The sequence below is a fragment of the Miscanthus floridulus genome, chromosome 8 (assembly GCF_019320115.1).
Source record: "Miscanthus floridulus cultivar M001 chromosome 8, ASM1932011v1, whole genome shotgun sequence".
NCBI classification, from domain to species: domain Eukaryota; kingdom Viridiplantae; phylum Streptophyta; class Magnoliopsida; order Poales; family Poaceae; genus Miscanthus; species Miscanthus floridulus.
Window position 1 is genome coordinate 7,683,701 of NC_089587.1, and position 24,990 is coordinate 7,708,690.

The window sequence follows — 24,990 nt, forward strand, 5'->3', positions numbered from 1 at the left end:
TATAAACATCTATAACATCAAACTAGATTCATTAGGTACAACATGGCATATATTTCGATGGTGTATCTGTTTGACATTGTAGAATATTAGGGCAGCTCCAACAACCGTTCTAAGAGCTACCTCATAAATTATTTTATTCAATAAGGAGTGAGAATGATAAACGAGCCTTTTATAAAGAGCTAAGCTCATAAACTTTGGTAATGATCAATGTGTCCATGCTTACACTTTTTCCATACTAGCATGTTATAGGTTACTTCATTTTTTCATTTTTTAGCATATATATAAGCTAGAAAGTTGACTTCATATGAAATCGGGCACCGGATGCTCTCCAATTTTTTTAAAACAAGCACATTTGGTCCTCTAGGTGGTTTAATATTTTCTAAAAATAATTAAATCTAGATTAATAGTTTATATTAAATCAGATAATTATGAAACCAGTATCATTTTTTTCTAATAGAAAATATAAACCAACTTTGAAATCGACTAGAGGATCAAATTAGTTCGGTTTCAACAGTGAGGGTGTCCAGTCCCGTTTGTACTTCATGATTGAAAATCAGGCTAACCTGCAGGTTCAAAAAAGTAGTTTCTATATACCTTGTTAAAGTCTGACTTTGATTTATGGAAAAATTAAGACGATTTATAATTTGAAACAAAGTGAGTACTCCCTTCGATCAAGAGTACAGTCACTTTAACTATTTTTTTTGGTACATCCATTCAAAATGACTTATAATTTAGAACGGAGCGAGTCCTAAATTAGAGGACAAAATCTTTCAAATTCACGTGTATATCTAATCCATCGATAGATTTCCTAGAATGATGATAACCGGATCGATGCAGTAGTAGAAGCAGCAGTACAAGTCTACATCATCAGATTCAGATGAATGCTATCACATTATGAGATGCTGTTAATTACATAAGCAGCAGAACAGAAGAATGTTCTGTCAGAACAGAATTGGAACGGACGGCGCAGCTGCGACTTTGCCAGAAATAGCTAGTGGGGACGACACCTCACGACGGCGGGGAGCTTGCAATCTCCTGAGACAGGCAGGCACAGGCCCGCCATGCATTCGTCACCCAAGCAGCTTGCAATCGTCAGCCACCCTTCTTCTTCCTCCCTCCTCCCTCCTCCCTCGCCTTCTCTCCGCCCTCCTCCGCAATCTCCTGGTCGAGGCCGCCGTCGTCTCCGAGGTAATAAACTCGTCGCATCGATCGCATCGCTCGATCTCGCTTCGATACATATATTAATAGCTTCCTGTTCGTAACATTTCCTGAATAATTAGCACGTTGTTCTTGGACATCGGATAGAAGTCCTGCAATCGAATCGTTCAAGAAAATTCTGGCTTCGAGTTCTTGTTCCGACTCTCTAGGAACGAGCTTATGAACACATATTGATTGATTGGTTGATCACTTGATCTAATCCGCAGAAAAAAAAAAGATATCTGGTCTGAAAATCTTCTGTTGGTGCCTCCATCTCCAATCTCCATGCATGTATCTTATCTCGCCGCGCGCCATTAATGGACGTGTGTTGATGATGAATCGCTCAGGCCGGTGGTGCTAGCAGCAGGGAGGCGCTCGGCCCGTCCGTAGCAGCCGCCGCCGCCGCCGCAAGACGTCGGACAGCGCGCAAGGACGCCACGCTACCACAGACTCCAAATAAATGTCCTCCGCCGCAGCCGTGGCGCCCGGGGCCGCCGCCGCCGCGACGGACGGCGGCGCCGAGGGCGCGGCAGCAGCGCTGTCGGCGTCGGCGTCGCGCACGTCGTCGCTGCGTCACCGCGCGATGAGCGCGTCGTCCAAGCTTCTCCGGAGCTCGCTGAGCCGCAAGTCGATGGGCCGGCGCAGCAGCAAGGTGATGTCGGTGTCGATCGAGGACGTGCGCGACGCGGAGGAGATGAAGCAAGTGGACGCGTTCCGGCAGACGCTGGTGCTGGAGGAGCTCCTCCCCGCCCGGCACGACGACTACCACATGATGCTCCGGTTCCTCCGCGCGCGCAAGTTCGACATCGACAAGTCGAAGCAGATGTGGTCGGACATGCTGCAGTGGCGCAAGGAGTTCGGCGCCGACACCATCATCGACGACTTCGTGTTCGAGGAGATGGACCAGGTGCTGGAGCACTACCCGCAGGGCCACCACGGCGTGGACAAGGACGGCCGGCCGGTGTACATGGAGAAGCTCGGGCAGATCGACACCACCAAGCTGCTGCAGGTCACCAGCATGGACCGCTACGTGCAGTACCACGTGAGGGAGTTCGAGCGCGCCTTCGCCGTCAAGTTCCCCGCTTGCTCCATCTCCGCCAAGAAGCACATCGACCAGAGCACCACCATCCTCGACGTCTCCGGCGTGGTCCGTTAGAGAGCACCACCATCCATCCATTGCTTGCTGCCTTGCTGCTTGCTGGTTGCTTCTTCTTCTTATCCATGGCTTGTGCTATTGCCCAGGGGTACAAGAACTTCAACAAGGCCGCCAGGGACCTCATCGGACGCCTCCAGAAGATCGATGGAGACAACTACCCTGAGGTCTTGACACAACTACACACGCCCAACGATTATAACAAAAATTGTTCGTGGAATCAATTGCAAATTTGCAATGTTCTGCTACTAGTGCTACATTGGTGATTTCAAATCGGTGATATGCAGACGCTGTGCCGGATGTTCATCATCAACGCAGGGCAGGGGTTCAGGCTGCTCTGGAACACCGTCAAGTCGTTCCTCGACCCCAAGACCACAGCCAAGATCCATGTAACCGACCGATCGCCTCATCAGAAGCCTTGGTTGCACTTGATCAGGGCTGCATTTGCAATCGATCACATGTCATGACGTTTTCTAACCCCCTGCTCTGCTCTGATGGTGCAGGTCCTTGGCAACAAGTACCAGAGCAAGCTCCTGGAAGTGATTGATGCCAGGTTTGCTGAACAAACTGAACAGAACTCAACTTAACTCCCTGCTCAAGTTTCTGAACCCTTTAGTTTACACCTCTCCAACTTGCAGTTGGCTTTGCTGTTGCTGAGTATAGCAAACAGACCAGCATGATGCACATATCACAGTAATAGTCTCACTTGTGTTGCTGTGCTTGACTCTTGTGATGTGTGTGCAGCGAGTTGCCTGAGTTCCTCGGCGGCACTTGCAACTGCGAAGGCGGCTGTATGCGCTCCGACAAAGGGCCATGGAAGGACCCTGAAATCCTCAAGGTTCTTAGACTACTTTGCTGGATATACCTTGTCTAAAATTTTTACTTCAGTCATGTACTGAACTAGCTCTCAAACTGCCTTGATGAAGTTGGAAAGAAAAAAACAGTAGTCTGAACATTTCTTATTTGGTATGATGCTGTTCCTGGTTCTTCAGATGGTCCAATGCGGCATGGGGAGGTGCGGGATGAACAGCGCGGACCCTCGTGACGCCGACGAGAAGCTCATCACCGAGGACGAAATAGTGTCCGTTCCCAAGGTGTTTGTCAATTGTCCATGGCACCAACTCACACAATCTTGTTTCAAAAAAAAAAATCACACAATCTTGCAGCTCTGAAGTCTGAACAACAATCAGCAACGCGCAGAACGTTGTGGCTTGCTCATTGACACCGCTTTCCTTTTTTCATGTGTGCGCGTTTCCGATCCACTGCAGAAGCAAGACTCCATGCGTCGCAGCACCGTGGATTCTCCCAAGGTGGCGCGCGAGAAGATTGAGCACCCGCAGATGTCTCCCCTCCATGAGATGAAAACCGCCAACGACCCGGCTCCTCCTGCCAAGGATAGTAGTTTCGACGGCGGCCTGTTCCCGGGCGTGGACAGGGGGGGCATGGACTTCAACTGGAGCGGCGAGGTGAGCGAGGAGAAGCTGCAGATCGCGCGAGACATGTACGCGCAGCTGCCGGACGCGTACAAGCAGGGGGACGCGGGGGACCGGCAGGTGGTGTCGGGGTTCATGGCGCTGGTGATGGGCGTGGTGGCCATGTTCCGGGTGGGCAAGATCGCGCCGAAGCGGGCCATGGACGCCGCCATGGGCATCGCCACCATGGAGGCGATGGCCAAGAAGACGCGGCAGATGCAGATGCAGCAGCAGCTGGGCGGGCCCGACACCGTGGTGGTGTCGGCGGCGCAGTACCAGGCGCTGGTCAAGCGCCTGGACGACCTGGAAGGGAAGGTGGCGGCGCTCGCGGCGAAGCCACCCGAGGTGCCGCCCGAGCTGGAGGAGTCGCTCAAGGCCGCCGCCGCCCGCGTCGAGGCGCTCGAGACGGAGCTCGACGCCACCAAGAAGCTCCTGGAGACGTCGAATGGCCAGCAGGAGGAGGTCCTCGCGTACATCGAAAAGAAGAAGAAGAAGCGAGGGATGGTAAGTGATGCTCTTGCTTGCTAATGCTACCAGTCCAGTCATTCCAGTGTGTTTCTGAATCTGATTTTGGCGTTGGCGGGCAGCGCCATGCCTTGACTGCCACGTACTCTGCGGTTTATCTGAGCTGATTTCATTAAAGTTTTGCTTCCAACAGCAGAACCCGTTCCGCTGGTGACGCGCCAGGGAAGAAGGCAAGGACGAAGAAGGGCGATGGCGCGGTGCATGATCCAGTGACCAGGTGGCCCTGGGGAGTGAATTGGAGCCCAATATGCATCCTAGAGTTCGAATTCGTGTTCGTGTCCGTGTGACTTTGTTACCTGTGTGTGTCTGTCTGTGTTCCCCTCGTACACTTATATATACGGAGTATGATACAAGAAATAGAATGGATACATAGTATAGTGAAAAAATTACTGTACACAAGAAACAGGGGACCTGTCTCTGAATATGATCCCCATGACCTTGCAGGCAGCACACAAAAAAATGTGTACTTTCTCCTTCCCAAAAGAAATGTACAAGCTTAAAATGATTTCACTTCTCTAGAAATGAGATTTACACTTATTTTAAAGCGGAGGGAAGTATATCGCAAAGCTTTCTCTATGGAAAGCATAATTTCTAAAAGCCCATGTAAAGAAAAAAAAAAGGAATAGTGTCGATACTCAAATTTGGCCAAGGCCAATTTTAAGAGGCCTGTGATGCTTTGGCCCAACCTAAGGAGAACTTTATAAAGCGGCATAATAATAATAACACATTGGTTTTTCAACGAGATAAGACCACTACTACTCCCTATAAAATAGGCAATACATGACCAACTGAGATTCAACAATCTAATCATCTTTTTACATCTACAGCTCCTTTATGTCATCTTTCAAACCTATGTTGCTATTCATCACTTAATTAACGATCAAGGATGGCTTGCCAGTCGACCTAGGACAACCCAGCGACATCCTTGTCCCCATGGGGTCCCTCCCGGCCAAACGACATCCTTGCCCCCATGTGGTCCCTCTCGCGACATCCTTGCCCCCCATGGGTCTCTCCTGGCCAAGAGCTTCGACGGTTCTTTTGCTAGTTTGCTCAGAAACTTGTCGTTCTTCGTCATGCAAGCATGATTGGTTACCCTTTGCTAGCTTGCCCGGATACTAGCCGTCCTTCGCCACGTAAGCGCGATACCTATCCTTTGATGGTTTGCTCGTAAACCTCTCCATTCTTCACCACGTAAGTGTGATCCTCGTTGCACGGATCCTCGTTGCACTCTTCGGTCCGAGGCGGCCCGGACGATCAAGCCCTGGCTAGTTTGTGATCCGGGATCAATCTAGCATAAACAAATAGAATGCTCTAACATTTTGAACCCTATATGGATTAGGAAAATAGGGCCTTTGAAATGCATGAATCGTACGTATATCATAACAATCAGTTTATTTTATGGAAAAAAAACAGAGACAAAACACTGAAATTTGATGAGGGTGAGTGACACAAAGAAAACTTTCCATGATGTTAATTCTGTTGGTAAAATTCCTCTAAATTTTCTATGAAACAAACCATTCCGTTGGAATTTCATAGGACTTGTAGGAACCAAATATAGGGCTTACCCAATATTTTGTTCCAAAGTGGTTCATAAAAAATTTTCCTATATGATTTCAATCCTCTATAATTCCTCCATTTTTCCTTCCGAACAGAGGGGGCCTGAGCCACTCCTGCTATAACAAGCAAATAAAGTGTATCCTGACTGGGCTATAATAACAAGCAAATGCAGAGGGGGTAAGCGACTCGATGTCCTGCTGTAACAAGCAAATAAATTGTATCTTTGACTGGGCTGTAATAACAAGGCAGACAAGAAACAGGGGGGCTAAGCCCAAGAAAATGCAGACAAGAAACAGAGGGGCTAAGCTACTCGCTGTCCTGCTGTAACAAGCAAATAAACTGTATCTTTGACTAGGCTGTAGTAACAAGCAAATGCAAAGAAACAGGGGGGCTAAGCCACTCGCTGTCCTGCTGTAACAAGCAAATAAATTGTGTCTTGAATGGGCTATAATAACAAGGAAACGTAGAAACAGGCGATCGTGATTTGCCTCCATCACACATTCATACCAACACTCTTCCAGCACGAGCCATATGGCCCTGCTAGAGGCAACAGCTGGCCTGGTCACCCAAAGTCAGAACTATCAATCACTGAGGTAATCAAGACACTGCTTGACGATACGCATCAGCTAACCGTCCACCCACCATATCATCGGCTCTGCTAACCAACCAACCAATTCTGCTGCAACGAACAACCAGATTGCGAGACAGGGAGACAGCAATGCTCAGGATGCCAAAAAAAACACATTTTATTTATGCCAGAATTTTCTCAATTTACAACGGAAACCTGTAGATTCACATGTGTCAGGAAAATGAAGGGATCGCTGGTTACATCTCAGACGCCATCTTTGGTGTCTCCTCTCGGAAGCAGCTGGACAAGGACAAGTATCTCCCTCCTTGTCCTAGTAGCAAAACATTGTTTTCTTCTTTCTCTGCAACAGGAAGCAAGACCATTAAAGACTGGTAAAAGATGTCAAGAGATTATAACATAGATTGGATAACATCATGATATAGCTATAGCACTACAAACCTGAGCCTTGGCAATCTCCTTGCTGTCGATGTACGCAAGCAGTTCCTCTTGCCTGATAAGAGCCTCGTGCAAAGCCTAGAGAAATTTCACAAATGCATATGGTAAGCACCTGGCCAATGAAACTGCTGAAGCTAATCAAGCCACAAATAATCCCAAGTAAACTTTATATACAGGCACATGATGAGCTTTATAGTAGTATGCTGGTATACAAAAGCAAGAAGCAAAACCATGTGCTACCATTGTGCAATTATAATTAATAAAAGATTACCTTCTTCGTTACAATTAGTTCGGCTTCCAATGCATCCACACGACGCACGGCAGCGTTAAGCAACTCTTCTTTCTCGCAAGGCATTTCAGAAGGCTTTTCTTGAAGCATCTGAACCTTCTCTTCAAGCTCTCCCAGCCTTTGCAAGACCGCGGCGAATAGGTCGGCTTCAGCGAATCCAGGGATCGGCGAAGGAGGACGGAATTCCTCTTTCTGGATGGAGTCTGGGTACAATGAAGAGTAGCTTTCTTCTGACCCACCTTTATATGGCAATCTCCTTGTGGCAAGATCTTTGACTGCTCGAACCAACATTACAATAGTCATAAGGCAAGCCATCAGAGTTGCAGCGATCTTATCCCAGGAGCCATCAGATGGTTTGGACGCAGTTTTCACAGAAGAGTCTGCATCTAACAAAATATCAAATGTCAGGTACTAGCAAAAACCCAAACAGTTCTTTCAAGACGACAAATTAGATTGACAAGAACAAACCTTGGGGCACAAATGGTGTCTTTCGTGGTTGCTCTCTCTTCCATGTAGCATCCACAGCCTTGTCAACAACAGGTACATCATATTCAGGGAGACGAGTAGAAAAGCTTGTAGCCCTGATCATTTTGACCTAATAAAGAGACAAAGACAACATTAATTCCACCTGGCATAATCCATACCCTTGACAAAGGGCAACGGAGAATGGGTTTTAGGTTGCAGTTCTAGTGGACTGGCATTTGCTAATGCAATTGCAGAAAATATGCGAAAAGATCAACCACTAACCTCTTCACGAACTGGGGTCAACTTAGGATGTGGTATGTAACTTCTGAGAGCTTTGGGGGAGATAGCATCGTCAGCTTCTGAGCCAGACTCAGCAGTTGATGTGTCACTCCCACGCATCTGTCATTCCACATTAAAGCATGGTTTTAACAAAGCAGCAAATTACTGAAATTCTGGTACAGAAAATTCTGGAAAAGAAATCAATGAAGATTGATTCGAAACTTACTGCATGGTGCTTCGGTTTGGCATAAGTAATAAATTTTTCCTCGCCATTGGAAATAGTTACAATTTGACGAGCACATTGAACCTCACCACTTTGGACTATCTGGTATCAGTACAACAGGTAACAAATAATAAATACATGAGAATGAGAACGTTATACTGTGTAGTTAGCAAAGAACAAATACTAGGAGGATCAATAACACTCTCTAATGATACATGCCTTAAGTATGTTTGGGTCCTTCCATGGTCCCTTTTCAGCCTTAAGGCAGCCTCCATATTCAGGACATGTACAAGTGCCACCAAGGAATTCCGGCAATTCACTGAGCATTTTTTTTTACAAATGAAACAATAATCATAAGCGACCAATTAAGAAAACAGATTCCCTGAAAGAGTAGATTGAACATCACTTACCTAGCGTCAATTATTTCAAGCAGCTTACTTTGGTATTTGTTCCCAAGAACCTAAAAGCATAAGAATATCTTAGACATTAAGCAATTTTATCAAGCAAAAAAATAGTTCTGTAGTCTGCGCCTCAGTGGATACTCACATGTATCTTGGCGGTAGTTTTGGGATCAAGGAAGGACTTCACAGTGTTCCATAGTAGCCGGAAGCCCGGACCAGCATTGACAATAAACATTTGGTATAGAGTCTGGAGATGCAACAAATTAACCCAATATATTCCAAGCAAGAAAAAAAACAGCAACAAAGACTGTGAAAAGGAATTGAGGCTCATACCTCTGGGTAGTTATCATTGTCAATTTTCTGCAGTCGCTGAATTAGTTCGCGTGCAGTTTTACTGAAATTTTTCAACCCCTACAAAGCATACATATCAAATTAGCTCTCATCAACTGTCAAGTTTCATGAAGAGAAGCATCATGAGAGACTAAATCTTCAGTGACATACCACGCCATGGACATCCAGAATTGTTGTGCTGGAATCAATGTGCCTTTTTGCAGCAAGAGAGCAAGCTGGAAATTTAATCAAGAAGCTCCTCTCAAACTCCTTCACATGGTATCGCACATATCGATCCATCGTTGTGACATTCATAAGTTTGCTAGGGTCAACCTTTCCAAGCCTTTCAATATAAACGGGTCTCCCCTCTTTGTCAACTCCATGATAACCATGAGGATAATATTGCAAAACAGTGTCCAACTCAGTGTATTCGAAGTCCTATGGAAAGCATAAAATAATTTCAGGTTGTTGTTTTAAGACAGGAGCCATATAATAAGCCAAACAAAATTAAAAACTGTCTTATGACTAAGCTCAGCCACTAACCTCCACAATCGTATCAGTGCCATACTCCCTCCGCCACTGAAGCATATCAATCCACATTTGCTTTGCTTTGTCGATATCAAATTTCCTTGCTTTCAAAAATCTAAAGACTAGATTTAGTTAGGGTTGGGCTGTGCACTTGTGCTTTGGAAAAATGAGAACTCACGCATCAATCAAGATAAATAAAAGGCACATCATAATTTACTGGATATATACCTCAGCATCATATGGTAGTCATCATGTCTTGCAGGCAACAGGTCATCCAAAAGTAGTGCATGTCTAAATGCCTCAACAGCTTGCAGCTCCTCTAGATCACGCACATCTTCAATGGACACAGAAAGAACCCGACTACCACTCTTCCTCCTGTTCTTTTTTAATGAATGTCTAATCTTAGTTGACGCATCTATTGCCTTTTTCTTCAAAGAGCCCATTCTGGTCTTCTTTTCATCTTCAGAGACTTCAAAGTCTGACTTATGGTCTCTACGTTCATCGTGGCTTGAGCACCCCTCAAAACCTGAAAGGTTGCAATGAAAAGAGCTAAATAAATAAAAATAAGCCCTGAAACTGAATTGAAAAGTGCTCCTTGTTCTGCCCACAAAATAAAACTTCCAAGTCAACTTGACAAAACTTACGACGCTAAGTTACTTCAACAGAAAACTGCTCAAGAAACCGAACATACAACCTCCAGCTTCTCTGAAGCTCATCATGCTAGCCAGTGAAGCGACAGAACACGACGGCACGACAACCTCCCAACAAAGTGATTATTTGCTGCAATGAATCCAAGCATCCAGCTAAGGTTCCCGACTAAATGGTTCTGTGTTTACAACCTTACTGTTAGCAGTAACACTCAGGCCTCCAACTATTCCAAATTGTATGCAAGTTTCAGCATATAAGTCCTATCCATACGTTGAAATTTGTTCAGATTTGAGAGCCTGCCACTATTGAACAGGTCAAGACAACATGGCGCTGTCCGATGAGGAAATCGGTTTGAAACCTAGCGGTTGACTACTTGCCTGGGGACAAATCCCACACAAACACAAAGCCGGCCAGAAGTTTATTGTCAAACCGACAAATCCGGCTTAGCCAACCTCTCCTTCGTAGGAAGCTACGCGCCCATCTGCCTGGCCACAGAAACTCCGACCAGACCTATACGACGCAGCACTGAACCGGTCAAAGCGCATGCGTCTCGCCCTTGCCACCGAACCACCAGAAATTACATTGGCCAGACAAGCACGCCGCGTGAGAGCCGCAGAAAAGGACCAGGGCGAATCCGGCGAGCTCGCCGACGCCTCAATCAGCCAGCCGGATTACGAAAAATCAACGGAGGGGGGAAAACCGTATCAACGCCGCAGGTCGAATTCGCCCCTACGCGTACGGCCTATGCGCCCGGTCGACGAGAGAACCCGAACCCAGCAGCGACCCACCACCGTGAATCCGCGAGAGAAAATCTAGGGGAGGAGAAGCCAAGCCGTTGAGGTTCAGGGGAGGAGGAGCCTCGGAACTCACATGGCCGCGCGAGGCGATCGAGGTGGCCCGACATGGGCGCGGCGTCGACGGGCACCGGATCCCGGTCCTCCGGGCGCGAACGGATCCTCCCGCTCCCTCCTTCCGCCTCCGCCTTCGAATCCTGGAACGGAACCACCTGCATTCATTCCCGCCCGTCAGAAGCCCTAGAGGCACCGACTCCGAAGCGAATCCAAAAACCAAAGGGGGGCAAAGGGGTTCGTCGGCCCGCCTGAGATCCCCATCCGCCCGCGCTTCGTACCTCGCTGTTGCGTCGGCGGGCGCCGGCGACGCGGGGGCGCGTGGGAATCCGAGGCGAGGGGGGATTTTTTTGGGGCGTGGTGGCGTCGAGGAGGCTGGGATGGGGGTGATGGGACGGGGCGGAGGCGGAGGCGGAGGAAGCGTGGGTGGCTAGTGGGAGTAACTTTAAAGTAAAGAAGAGGAGGAGGAGGGAGCTGAAGAGAGAGAAAAAGGAGCGAGGACGGAGCAAGGTAGGGGACGAGGTGGGGGCAGCGCCTCCTCCGGAAATTGGGGGAAATTCGGTGCGGGCAATCTTTATTGCTTGCTTCCGGCTCGTTTACGTTTCAGCCCCTGACTTTGCGCAAAATCGGGATTCTACTTCGGCGGCTGCCGCTCTGCTAATTGTGATGATTAGGAGAAAAGAAAAGGTCTAAGAGATATAATTTTGGACATTGTTTGGATTAGTATAATGCATTGAGAATTGAAGTACTCCCTCCGTTCCAAATTATAGGTCGTTTTGACTTTTTTTTTGAAACAGATGGAGTATTTGATCTTGAATTTATGGTAGATTATTGTTGGTTACAGTAACAAATACTATGCCTATGCCAATTAGTTTGATGTTATTTTAGATAAAGTGGGAAAGCTAGATTTTTCAACACCCAAAATCTCCAAAAGCATATGTCATATGGATTATATGATCATCGTAATATGGTGATTTATAAGAATCTACAACATGAACTTGTTTGATTACAAATCAGATTAATTTAGCATGTACTCTCCATTCTAAAATATAAGGTATAGAACATTTTAAATTTGTCCTTAATTATAATAATGTATTCTGGATTGCTCAACCCATCCATGCATGTAAACCTTTTAAATTCAATCCACGCATGCCCAAAATAACTCATGTAATTGGTAACTGAAATCAATGACATCTATACATGCCTTTTAAACATCATCTTGCCCACAATGACTCATGCAACTAGTAACTAAAATCAATGTTAACAACTAAACTAACTAATTAGCAAAAGGTGAGTTAGTATTTTGTCATACTCCTTATTTGATCCTAAAATGGTTTGAATATCTTTATATTTTAGGATGGAGAGAGTATTATAATCTCAGTAGTAGATACAAATATGTCCTTAGTTATATTTTATAATTCAATTTTTCCTCAAGGAAAATAGAGCTTTGTTTAATACTTAGGAAAAAAGAATTTTATCTTTTTTGGTTTTTGAGATAGTATTTAGTATCAACTCCATTTGTACAAAACATTAGAGGTTTAAATTTTGTCAAAAGTTAAACTATATAAGTTTTGTTCTAAAAAAGATCAATAAGTTTGACCAACTTTATATATCGGATGGTTTGATATGCTTTGATTTAGGACAAAAATTAGAACCCCCTCATTTTCGGAACTCCGCCTATGGTGGGGCGCCTTTGGTGTCTCAGCATAGCAGGTCCCAAGCCCTGGTAAAGGAGGAGGGTTGTGTTAGGCGTGGCGAGCCAATGTAAAAACTTAGCCACTTAAATGGAGATGAAACCCGAAACTTTTGATTGCTTCTGTTGGGTTCCAACTCTAGCCTACCCCAACTTATTTGGGACTTAAAGACTTTGTTGTTGTTGTTGTTGTTGTTGTTGTTGTTGTTGTTGTTGTTGTTGTTGTTGTAAGGATTACATTTCAGCTTACATGTGAGTTGTAAATGTCCAAGACAAAGTACAGCTTGCAATAAGAGCATGGAATTTGTACCATTGGGATTCTGATTTGGTGTGGACAAATAAGGAATACACAAGTGCATTTCTTCTCTTTTTTTCCATGTACGAGCAAATGCATTTCAGTAGCAGTGCTAAAAGGTAAAAGCGCAAGTGGTATCCCATAAAGTTCGCGGTAGATGCTTTTAATTTGTTTTGTGTGTTTGGCAACGAGGCCAGCTGCTTTTTAATTTGCTTGTATCGAACGCGCATTACCGAGCAGTCTCCTGGGATGGCAAAAAGGTACGAGAGATTTGCGTGTGAAGAAAACACACAGAGAGATTTCGTATGGGGTGCATCTTCCAGAAGATATGCATGCATACTGGGATTGTTTTCCATCCTGCTCTCTAAGAAGTTCCAAAATAGATTATCATATACTCTCTCCATTTCAAATTATAAGTCGATTTGACTTTTTTTACATCAATTTTGTTGTCTATCTAAAAATAACGTACGTCAAGATACATAGCAAAATCTATAAAAAAAATCAAAATAACTTATAATTTGGAGTGGAGAGAGTAGTATTTAAATTTTGTCCTAAAATACTTAATATTCTCACTTTTCAATACATATTTCTCCTTTCTGAATACATATTTTTCTTTTTCCAATACATCTCTATCTCTACTCTTTGGTCCCGTTTGAATCCTTAGAGATTTTAAGTAGATGTTTGTCGGTGTTTTGAATAAACACCGGCTAGTACATTTATAATTGTTGTGCGTTAGGTCCGGATGGTGCACTAAAGAACAAAAGGTTTACACTGGTTCGGCTGAATGTCCCTACGTCCAGTCTGTTGCTGCTCGTGTTATTAGTACCGAAAAAGGTTCGTAGTAGGGGGTACAAACGGTCGAGAGAGGGACATGTCCCAAGTCTCTGATGGAATGGTCAAAAGGGCGCCAAGAGCTCGGTTGCTGCTTGGCTGTGTGTCATGTTGAATTGATCCGTCAAAAGTCGGTCCCTTTAGTGGGATGCTCTGTCCTCCCTTTTATAGACCAAGGGTTGCAGGGGTTACATATGAGAGAAAGAGGAAAAAAAACCAAATGTGGAGAATGTTCTTTGGGGGAGCCGGGTCTTCCTTTTCCCATGTGCCTGCCCTGCTAATATGGCAGACCGTCCCAGGGATGGCGTGTTTACTGATCCTTATAGGGTCATGCCCTGGCTTCTGTCAGCAAGTGGGTGCGTCCCATCCTGCGCCGGCGGAGGGTGCGACGTGTAAGAGGGCCAAGCTGCGCCCTTTCGGGGAGTAGACAGGGAAGTGACCCTACGTCCGTCATTGTAGGTGATGTGAATTCTGTCTTGGATCGTAGTGGTTGTCGTATGTTTGTGTTAGTATCCGCGTCCGAGGGCTGATGGCGGCGCCTACAGCATTGTTCGGGCACTGTTAAGTCGGAAAGGACTTAAAGCACCCGTCCCATCGTGTCCTGGCGGTGCCTTCCTGCAGGCGTACAGGGCATGGCCCTCGATACTGTGGACCTGCGGTTGACTCAAATGTCCCGTTGTACCATGTGCTCGTCTTTATGAAGGATCAGAGTGCAGTCGTCGGGCGAAGCGGAGCCAGCACTCGGTGGTCGAGCGAGACGGAGCCAGCCCTCGGTGGTCGGGCGAGGCGGAACCAATCTTTCGTCGTTCGAGCAAGAAGCGCAACAGTGTTCTCGTCTGACCGAAAGTGTCAACGTTTGATGGTTATTAGTTCCTACTCGTCGGGTACCCGGTATTAGGTCCCCGACAAAGTTGTTGCTTTATTCCTAATAACGCAGGTTTATCTATTTTTTTTTAAGAATTTAGATAAAAAATCTAATACGTTTCTATTTGATTTCGTGTTTAAGTCCACTAGAATCTAAATCACATTTGAATCCCCAGGGGTTCTAAGAATTCAGATAAAAAAATCTCATAATCCACTTCCCCAAGGATTCAAACAAGCCTTTTGAGGTGGATTTTGGTCTTGTGACTTCAACGTTGGTTTCCGCGAGGGATTCTAAAGTGCCATCTAATATGGGACGGATGAGTATAATTTAGCCTTAGGTTTTAACTATATAGCGTATGAGATTAGTCTATTCTTACACGATGGTCTAAGTTTTAGTTTAGGACCAAACGACCATAGACTCTTAGAGTACGCCGCAAATTTGTCCAAGCTAGATTAGAGATCTTTTTTTGTTGAAAATGAGTTAGATATACTTACTCCCTATGCCATAAGATAAGTTAATTTTTTGTTATGTATCCATATGAATACTTTGTGTAGATACAAAATTAATTACGTATTTTGAAACGAAGAGATCGAGTACTAGGCTAGATTAGCTTCGTTGTCGTACTGGCACGTACGTACGTACCTCGTGTCCACTCTGTCATCCATTCATCTGTGTGAGCGTGCGAAGAAGCATACGGAGTACGGGGTACGTATACTCCTACGTACACTTACACGAGTTGTTGCGTCATGCGAATCGAACATTTCGCAGGGGGCTACTCGTAAACAAACACACAAAGAGAAAACCGGGCACGCGCCACAACAGTCTGCCTCCACATTCTGTCTGTCCCTCGGGTGAATTTTTCTAAAAATATCGGCGAGCTTTGACCCGGTGCACGGGGGTGGGGCCACCCGGTACTGCCGTTGCACGTGGCACGCCCGCGGGGAGCAGGAGGGCACTTTGGGCCCACCCGCAGGCTGCTGGCCCCGGCCTGTAGCGGTGCCGGTTTTGCGCCTAGGCCCCTGGCATGGAGGGGCAGGCAGGCAGCGCGCGTAACGAAACGCAGCGCCATGATGGCGGGAACATGCGCGCGCGCTGGTGCGTCGGCGCCTCGGCGGCGCTGGCACCGGAGAGGACAGGAGACGACGACGGGCAGTCGGGGAGAGCAGCAAAGCAACGGCCTCGGCTAGGACGCAGGCACCAGCACCGTTCTGTCGGGGCGGGGCAGGAGCTAGTATAGTGCCACCTGCCCAACTCCGCGCCTCCGCCTCCGCCTGCCGTGTCGATGCCGATGCCACGCGGGCCCGGCTCGCGCGGCGGCCCGGCTGTCAGTGTCAGTGTCAGCGCGGCGTGGTGTCCGCGTCCTCCACGGTCCACAGTTCCACATAGCCGAGCCGTTACACAAATGGAAGCGACGGAAACGGGCGGGCAGAGAAGTGGCGGCCGGCAGCATGCAGGAGGCTACAGTACGTTGCGGCAGGCCGAGGCACGAGCCCTGGCGACAAGCGAGCTTGGGATTCTCTACAGGTGCACTCTTGGGGGTGGTGTGCGTGTGACTGTGGCTGACCGTGTGACGTGACGGGCTCGCAGCGGCAGGGCAGCGCACGTGACGAGCAGTAAGCCCTCACGATTTGCATGCATGAGCGAATTGACGAGCGATGAAAACGGAATGGGGGGTACTGTATCGCCGTATTGGCCTAACGCCGCCACCGGTGCTGTGCTCCCGTTCATCTGGTGCTGCATAGTAGTAGTAGTAAACTCCAGTTCCATTCCTCTTTCTGATTTTTTTTTTCTTTCTCTTTTCTCCGTAGACGTGGCTGACAGTACTGTTCTCTTTTATCCACAGACCGGTGCTGTCCATCAATTAATGTCCTATTCGTTTAGAATTGTTTGACTGATAAGTCATAACTGAAAGTACTGTTGACTAATTTATTATGAGAAAAATACTGTTTATTAACTGAAAAATACGACTTATAAGCCAAACAAGCCTAAACGAATCGGACATTTATCTTTCACTTGTCCCCCTTTTCCTTTTTTTGTGGGAACAGACTGACGGTGACGGACGGATAGATTCAGAGCCTCTTTGACAGGGGTCCTGCAGGGGCTTCAGCTTCGGCTTCTACAGGAGTTATGCCAAACGCCTGTTTTGAAAAGGGCTCCGCATGGAAAGCCGGTCAAGAGCCGGAGTCATTTTTTGCCTGCGCGGGAGAAGCCTAAAAACGAGCTTCACGCGACTCCTTACCGTGGGTTCACGTCGTCTAGTGCGAAGGAGCCGTTTTACCAAACATTTTCCAGAACAGCTTCAGCTTCTTCAGAGGAGCTGCTTCTTCAGAGAAGCCAGAGCCAAAGCTATTTTTAGAGGAGCTAGAACCCTACCAAACAGCGCATTTAGGTAGTAGAGTAGAATCGATGGTAGATAGAATCGCGTCAGGAAAAGTACTTGGTATAGTACGTAAGTATAGGAGTATCTAACACTGACACGTTCTATCCTTTCAGCTCTGAGGTCAACAACACGGTATTGGCAAACAATACAGCCCCGTTCGGCCGGTAGAATTTTAGTTGAAACTACCTGAAAAATATTGTTCTGATTAAATTATTGTGAGAGAAAAACATTGTTATGACTAAAAAAAGAAGCTGAATAAGCCAAATATGGGTAGGCCGAACGGGGCCACGCATGTCCCATCACATCATGCATACGTATACGTATATATCGCGCCGACTCTTCCAAGAAACGCTGCCAAATTAAACGGTCCTATATCTGCGTGTCGTTTGCGTTGGTTGCTTGATTCTCTCGTCGTCGTCGTAATACGTTCACACGGTCCATTTGGTAACAACGGCTAATTAACGAACATGATTGCCAATGATTAGTAGCTAGGTGTTGGCGTGTAGCTGTAGGATAACAGGTACACGGATTATGTAATACCGATGCTCTGGATGAGTGGATGCTCGGCCAAAACATTTGTGTCCACGGACAAGGAAACGAACGAACGTACGCATCACCGGGCGTATCATGTGCTGCATGCATTGTTGCCCAATTTTGTATTAGCCACGGAACTAGTAGCTGCCTAACCTAAGAATAATCAAGCATATTTTCTTGACAATTAATATATAATGATGACATTGGGTTTAGAGTGGGCAAGTTCCATCATAACAAGGAACGAACCTAATTAAAAACATTTGCTTCGATACTACCATCGCTATATATATATATATAATCATTTTATTGACAGATTGAGGGGGCCTATCCTATCCAGGTCTGCTACAACTTCAGCTCTTCCTATCCTATCCCTGATCTGATCATCATGGTTGGTCGGCGCTACATACCTCTTCATTTCAGTGAGGGCTTTCTCGAAACAAATAATGAATCATTTTTGTGGTTGCCAAACATTCAGGAAATATATATATGCCCATCTCGTGGCTTGGGCCCATCCTTTGAAATTGTTCAACAAAAAAGAACAGGATCTCAGTCTTAACCCATACATAAGTGCAGAATATATATAGGCAGACCAGACCAGAGTTTGACGAAGCCAATCAGCACCTCTGATGCCGTAGTAATAGCAGTTTAGTGGTGTAGATGATGAAGTGGACGCCTGTGATTCTTCACAGATGTCAGAGCGTCTCTCTGTTGATGAAGATGAGGAGGCTATGCGTACGTGGTCTTCCGATCGATCGACTCACACGCGCCAATGCAGGCTGCCCAACTTGTCAGTGTTCGTTCGGCGCGTGTGCTACGACCTGAACGTACGTATGTTGTGTTTGGTGTCAAGGTGCGAATGAAGCATCGATCGGTTTGGCACCAAACGGATCTTCAGCTTGAGCTAGCTATCACAGATCAGATGCGAGTACACTTTCTCCAGTTTCACCTGATTGCCGCCTGAACCACTTGTTCGTGTCAAAATGCACTCATAAACTTGTTTCCTCGTGTGGCAAATGCATGTGTAATATTCACGGGTGTTGGGAGGTGATCTCGGGCTTATCGATCTCGAAAAGTCTGTTCGCTTGATCATAAACGATCGTGGATTATAAGTCAGAATAATATTTTTCTCTTACACCAAACCAGCCAGCAATAATAATCCACGATCGTTTCAAACGAACAGGCTGCAAGTTGGGACACAAGTTTAATTTGGTCCACCTGCTGGCAGGTCCAATCCAGCTCGGAAAACTTTGCCCTGATCGACGCCCATGGTGCTGCTCGGGCTATGAATCGGGGAGGAAGGCGTGCGTACGTATGGCCTGTTCGATCCGGTTGGGGGCCATGTGCACATGTGTCCCGTGACGTCGTGTTCAGGTTCAGAAGGTGGCTGCTTCCGTGTCGCCGGTGTAGCAGAGCCGGTGACAGAATGGTTCCGGGTCCAAAAACGCCAAACCAAACACCTCCCAGCGATGTTTTTTTTTTTCTCTCGATCGGGTGTGAGCCTGTTTTTCATTAAGCATACACAAAGTTTTAAAAGGTTACAACAGTGTTTCCAATCTTGCTAGCTAGCCACCAGCGAGACCGGAACACTAAACAAGTAACAGCCTGTTCGGCTGGGACTGAAACGATCGTATACGATCGTGGATTATTACTGCTGGCTGATTTGGTGTGAGAGAAAAATACTATTTTGACTAAAAATTTACGATCGTTTACGACCAAGCGAACAGGCTGTAAGACCATGGCACAGTGCCAAACACCACCTACATCCCAGCGATGTTGCATGGCACAGTGGCTGAGGTCGATGAACATACTCAATGAAACAATAGTGCTCAATGTGTGATGAAATGGGAAGCGTTAAACCCTTGTGCAGGGCCGCATATCTCTCTGTTAATAGCGCTGGCAATAGCCGTCAGCATGGCAAGTACAAAGCATGAATGTGTGATTGACCATGATCAGTATATATGTGCCGGATTTACAACAGCAAACAAGGAAACCTATTATGCTGCCCTGTTCGTTTCGCTGAAATTTTGGCTTATGCCGAGATGTGTGGGAGGAAAACACGGTTGGTTCGTTCGCTGCATAACTCATCTATCATATACGGCAACAATCAATCATGGTCATCACAACGAGTATACATAGCATATATGTTTGATACACTAACACAAATTATTCGGCAGGGCAGATGGCATTTCATATGTCCTACTATGGGCCTGCTACATGCAGTCCTGTATCGTCTTCAAAGCAAAGACACGGCATATCGTTAACATCAGCGCCAAGCTCCGTGAGCATCTTGTTGACACCAGGTACCAGCTCGTCCTCGCCTCCTTTCTGCCGCTTCACCGCCTCAATAAGCCTCGGTCGGATCTTGTCCGAGCGGGCCATTTCGTCGCGCCACAGGTGGAGTCCCAGCTCGTAGATGGGCGTCTTACTGACTGTCGGGAATATACATGCGGTCCATGTAACTGAACACGTCGCAGGTCATTCGGAGGGCAGTGATGTGCCGATCCCACTTGGTCAGCAACTCCTGCAGGAAGAACGCGCTGTCCACCGGAGCAGCGTCGTCCAGAGGACTGCAGAGGCTTCGCACTTCAGAGGCCATGGCGGTCTCTACAGCCGAGTACAGCTCTTCACCCTTCTTACCGTGGAGGACTATATTGGAAACACCCCTGTCGACTCAACAAAAAATCTAACGATCATCAACTGGGCAGGAAAAAAAGAAGGAAAGACAGTTGGGGGAGGAAGGTGAATAACCTGTACAACTCCTCCAGTGACATATCCTCCGTGTCTCGAGCGTAGAATTTGGTGATGGCCTGCGTCAACGTCTTGAGTATTCTGGCCATGGTTTTGGGGCCTAGTGTGCGACTCCTGAATGTTGGCCATCTAAGAGCGTCTGAACTTGCACCAGGATCAATTAGATCAATGCACCACTCCTCTCTTTCAGTTTCTTCGAAAAATATCGATTATAGTTTGCATACATAGTCTCTCCTCCGGATTAAATTTCAAGCACCTTTGGCCCAGCTCAGTACATGCTCGTATTTGTTCCAACTGCATCTCTTTCTGCGATATCTCCAACTTATGGCTCCAATGTTCTTGTACCTACAATTTAAATTGCACTCATCAGTTCCACTTGTTTGGGTTGAACCAAAGCTTGACAAAATAAACTAAAATTGTTAGATGTGGTCTCGGCTAACCAAGTCCAACTTGACACGTACGTAAGTTAAGGTCCACCTGGCAGTGTCAATCTATGAGATCATTTGCTGCAATCAGCGACAAACCTAAGAGTTATCTGGAGTCAGCCCGGCCTCACAGAAGATGATTTCAAGATGACTAATCCCTCGACATCTAAACCCATCTAACCAATCAATTAGGCGCTGCATCCCAGAAGTCCAGGAGGCTGCAGATCAGATCTACATCAAGTTTTTCATCAAGAAAGAGTCCCATCTCTAATTGGTGAAGATTAGTACATCTACTTCATTTATATCAACCCCGCTGCATCTACATAGGCGTTCAGATGTCATCTACAGACTGGTTAGTCACTGAGATGAATTCCGCATAAGATTAAGTTAGTGACCATTTTTACGCTAGGTCTAATATACTGTTTATTTTAAGTTTTATTTCAGTGTCCTGGCCATTCCTCGTAGAAGTCATGAAGAAGATGGGTTTTGGTGTAATTTGGTGCGACATAGTTTGTGGACTCCTAGCATCTTCATCAACACAGGTCATACTAAATGGTGTCCCCGGTGAGATAATTTCTCACAGGCGAGGACTACGACAAGGTGATCCATTGTCTCCCATGCTCTTTATATTGGTGATGGATGTACTTGCTTGTATGGTGGCAAAGGCCTCAACCGAGGGACTTCTGCAGACCCTTGCAACTCGGGCTTTGTCTCATCAGATTTCCTTGTACGCGGATGATGTTGTTTTATTCCTTCGACCCACTTCCAGTGACATCAATTTGATCCTAGACATTCTGCAACTTTTTGGTGAAGCATCTGGTCTTAAAACCAATTTACAGAAAAGCAGTGCTTATCCCATCCAATGCTCAGAAACAGATATTATGGTGCTGCAAGATAGCTTGCCGTGTGCAATTCTGGATTTCCCATGCAAGTATCTTGGTATACCCTTGTCTATGCATAAATTAACTAGAGCACAAATCCAGCCGATAATTGACAGAATTGCAGACTCGCTACCTGGCTGGAAAGCAGACTTGATCTCTCGAGCTGGGAGAAGAATACTGGTCCAATTTGTACTCACATCAACCTTGGTCTATTTGGCAATGGCCCTGGACCTTCCAGCATGGGCTCTAAAGGCAATAGATAAAATAAGAAGGGGATTTCTCTGGAAGGGACGCAAAGATGTGAAAGGTGGGCATTGTCTTGTGGCATGACCCAAGGTTTGCCGACCACCAGATCTTGGAGGGCTTGGAATCTCTGATTTGCAAAGGCTGGGATGGGCACTTAGAATGAGATGGCTGTGGCTACAGAAAACTGAGCCCAATAAACCATGGTCGGTCTTTCCTATACAGGTTCATCATTCAGTAAGAGCTCTCTTCTCTACGGCAATCATTTCAGAGGTGGGTGATGGTGCTCGCACATTATTCTGGAAAGATAGATGGATCAATGGAAAACGAGTGGCTGACCTTGCTCCACAAATTTTTGCCATTGTTAGCAAAAGAAGAGCTAATAAGAGGACTGTCCTGGAAGCCCTTACTAACCATGGTTGGATTGCGGATATCCAAGGAGCTCATACTGTGGGAATCATCATTGAATTCTTAGCGCTATGGGATATTCTCTCGGAGGTGGTTCTGCAGCCTGGAGTGGAGGATGCTCATATTTGGCGTCTATCGACATCAGGACAATATTCGGCAAAATCTGCATATGAGGGTTTCTTCATTGGCTCCACTGTATTCAGGCCTCGGGAGCGTATTTGGAAAACTTGGGCCCCAGGAAAATGCCGCTTCTTTATGTGGTTGGTAGCACACAACAAATGTTGGACAGCAGACAGGCTGGCACGCCGAGGTCTCCCACATCCTGCTCGCTGCCCCCACTGTGAACAAGAAGAAACTATCAATCATCTACTAGTCTCATGTGTGTTTGCACGCGAATTTTGGTTTGTTTTGCTGCGAAGAGTGGGTCTACAGGCCCTTTCGCCACAAGATGAACCCTCCTTCGATGATTGGTGGGCCAAAGCAGAGTCTAGAATGGATGGTTCACACAAAAAAGGACTCAACTCGCATATCATCCTTGGTGCATGGACAATTTGGAACCATCGCAACCGGTGTGTTTTCGATGGGACTCCTCCTAGCCTGGCTGGAGCATTGCTGCTCGCAAGTGAGGAACAGCGTTTCTGGAAGCTTGCAAAGGCTCAGGGAAGCTCCTTCCCTTCTCTTGAGCCTGTAGATAGCCAGTAGGATCCTTTTGTGGAGGTGAAGTCGTTTCCTATATTAGTAAAAGGCGCGCGTGTTTGTCTAAGAGCTTAGGAGTGTGAGTATCGGTATCAAGAGCCAGGTTAGATCCTAACATGATCCTATGCTAGAGTTTAAATTAGTTTTATGCCTCTTTTGGATCTGTTCAGAATGACCAGTTTTGTTTTAGTCCACATTTAGTTAAGATCGGATCCGTTTAGTCCTAACAAGTTTTTTTTTTCTCTGCCCGTGATCTGTCTGGTTGATCTGATATGCATGATTGGATAAGCACAAAGTCCAAATAGATCGTATCCATGTATCATTAGACTTTCCCGTCGATAGCGAGGCGCCTATGCGTGGTGATTTCGTCAATCTCATGGATTTGCTAGCCCAGCCTTCGAAGATGCTCATAGGGGTAGTGTTTGCGTGTGTGTTCATAAGGGTGTGTGTGTTATGAGTGTCTGCGTTGTACTGTGTAATCGCAAAAAAAAAAAAACTAACAGATTGGATTAAAATTGAGCATCAGTACCGACTTAGTTAAAATTGAGATGAAAAATCAGCATGCATTAGTAGGCAATTAGCCTAAGGGAAGCACAGTTTCGTAGGTGCTGCAATCAAAGAATAGGGTCTACTTTATCGCATTCAGTCTTAGATTAAGAAAGAATGCTGACAGGACATGTGGCTTAAGAAATATTATCCCCAAATTGAGTATTAAAACACCCCTAGATTGAGTTGCAGTATTATTTCGAGTAATAACACATCAATTGATGATGGCAAGCATTGATTAAATATTGTGTGTTGTGAAAGAAAGAACCCAGGATCAAATTATTAAGCTTGAGAAAATAAGTACTAAGCCCATGCTAGCATATTTGATTACTTGAGGCTTAACACTTATCTCAATTATGAGCGTGCAAATCTATTTGGCTTTTAGTGCAGAGTCTCTAACTTGATCTTGGATACAGGGCCATATATTCACTCCCAATAAGTAAATAAGCGTTCTAACAAGGTATTGCAACGTGCTATAGGTAATGGGCCGGGGTCTTAGCAGCAACGGAATGCAACTGACAACGCATTGGTCTGATCTTGCTGTTGCACTGAGCGTGAACATAAGTTTGAAGCCGTTCGATCAGGTGAGAGAATGTTGGATATGATCTCGGCTAACCGAGTCCAACTTGACACGTAAGTTAAGGTCCACCTATCAGTGTCAGTCTATTAGATTATTTGCCGCGATCGACAGCAACCCTAGCTTATATATAAATGAGCCAAAAGGTGATTTCGGGATTAAGGTTAACCCCTCGACATCTAAACCCGTCCAACCAATCAATTAGGCGCTACGAGAGATTCGGAAGCACGACTCCCTGTCCCAGGAGTCCAGGAGGCTGCAGATCAGATCTATGTCAAGTTCTTCATCAAGAGAGAGCCCCATCTCTCAATTGGTGAAGATTAGTACATCTACTTCATCTACATCAACCCTGCTGCATCTACAAAGGCATTCAGATGGCATCTACAGACTCTGGTTAGTCACCAAGATCAATTCCGCACAAGATTAAGTTAGTGATCATGTTTAGGCTATGTCTAAGATCCTGTTTAGTCTAAGTTTTATTTCAACAAAAATGGTATACCATGTAAACCCTTTGTCTCAAATTATAGGTTGTTTTGGCTTTTCTAGGTACATAGCTTTTGCTATGCACCTAGATATACAATATGTCTAAATACATAGTAAAAATTGTGTATCTAGAAAAGTCGAAACGACCTATAAATTGGAACGGGGGAGTAGTTAATTTTAAATTAAAGAAATGAACTATTTTTTTAGGTAATGGAAGGAAAGAAATGAACTAAATGGTATATATGTTTGATTTCGAAATCATATGAACAAAAAGATCTCCAAAAATAGAAGTGCAACCGAAGACTCTAACGCCATGTGAATTATATTTTGATGCCTTAAGTTTTATATACGTCCACCGGTCCACGTATTCCTACTCGGCTAGAAATGCTTTCAATGCTTTTAATTTGCAGCGAATTTATTCGTTGCGCACTGCATGTGCTCAATAA

General features: G+C 45.9%; 2 protein-coding genes across 5 annotated transcripts; one reads left to right on the forward strand and one right to left on the reverse strand.

Annotated features, from left to right (window-relative positions):
- Positions 1-805: 805 nt before the first annotated feature.
- LOC136475623 (phosphatidylinositol/phosphatidylcholine transfer protein SFH12-like) lies at positions 806-4,788 on the forward strand. 3 transcript variants are annotated; one of them, XM_066473150.1, is made up of 9 exons: positions 806-1,188; positions 1,545-2,344; positions 2,440-2,517; positions 2,638-2,739; positions 2,854-2,903; positions 3,095-3,188; positions 3,343-3,444; positions 3,619-4,326; positions 4,466-4,788. In XM_066473150.1, exons 2-9 carry the CDS (start codon positions 1,658-1,660, stop codon positions 4,499-4,501), a joined length of 1,857 nt encoding a protein of 618 aa, XP_066329247.1. In that variant the 5' UTR covers positions 806-1,188; positions 1,545-1,657; the 3' UTR covers positions 4,502-4,788. The 3 variants fall into 3 exon arrangements, with proteins under 3 accessions (XP_066329247.1, XP_066329249.1, XP_066329248.1); XM_066473152.1 differs by having other exon boundaries at positions 4,484-4,788; XM_066473151.1 differs by having other exon boundaries at positions 807-1,188; positions 4,481-4,788.
- Positions 4,789-6,616: 1,828 nt separating this feature from the next.
- On the reverse strand, positions 6,617-11,475 carry LOC136475621 (phosphatidylinositol/phosphatidylcholine transfer protein SFH6-like). 2 transcript variants are annotated; one of them, XM_066473149.1, is made up of 15 exons: positions 11,221-11,475; positions 10,962-11,097; positions 9,672-9,969; positions 9,459-9,558; positions 9,087-9,353; positions 8,919-8,996; positions 8,731-8,832; positions 8,595-8,644; positions 8,404-8,503; positions 8,188-8,286; positions 7,965-8,081; positions 7,686-7,812; positions 7,200-7,597; positions 6,932-7,006; positions 6,617-6,833 (listed from the first exon to the last, which is right to left on the reverse strand). In XM_066473149.1, exons 2-15 carry the CDS (start codon positions 10,993-10,995, stop codon positions 6,804-6,806), a joined length of 1,875 nt encoding a protein of 624 aa, XP_066329246.1. In that variant the 5' UTR covers positions 10,996-11,097; positions 11,221-11,475; the 3' UTR covers positions 6,617-6,803. The 2 variants fall into 2 exon arrangements, with proteins under 2 accessions (XP_066329246.1, XP_066329245.1); XM_066473148.1 differs by having other exon boundaries at positions 7,200-7,603.
- Between the last annotated feature and the right edge of the window lie 13,515 nt (positions 11,476-24,990).

Bases quoted from the DNA above. Each gene is read 5' to 3' on its own strand.
- LOC136475623 (XM_066473150.1), top strand. From the start codon at position 1,658: ATGTCCTCCGCCGCAGCCGTGGCGCCCGGGGCCGCCGCCGCCGCGACG. The intron at 3,189-3,342 runs GTTCTTAGACTA...CTGGTTCTTCAG, and splicing joins AGGACCCTGAAATCCTCAAG to ATGGTCCAATGCGGCATGGG. The intron at 3,445-3,618 runs GTGTTTGTCAAT...GATCCACTGCAG, and splicing joins AAATAGTGTCCGTTCCCAAG to AAGCAAGACTCCATGCGTCG.
- LOC136475621 (XM_066473148.1), bottom strand. From the start codon at position 10,995: ATGTCGGGCCACCTCGATCGCCTCGCGCGGCCAT. The intron at 9,970-10,961 runs GTGAGTTCCGAG...GCAACCTTTCAG, and splicing joins CGATCGCCTCGCGCGGCCAT to GTTTTGAGGGGTGCTCAAGC. The intron at 8,997-9,086 runs GTATGTCACTGA...TATGCTTTGTAG, and splicing joins TTCTGGATGTCCATGGCGTG to GGGTTGAAAAATTTCAGTAA.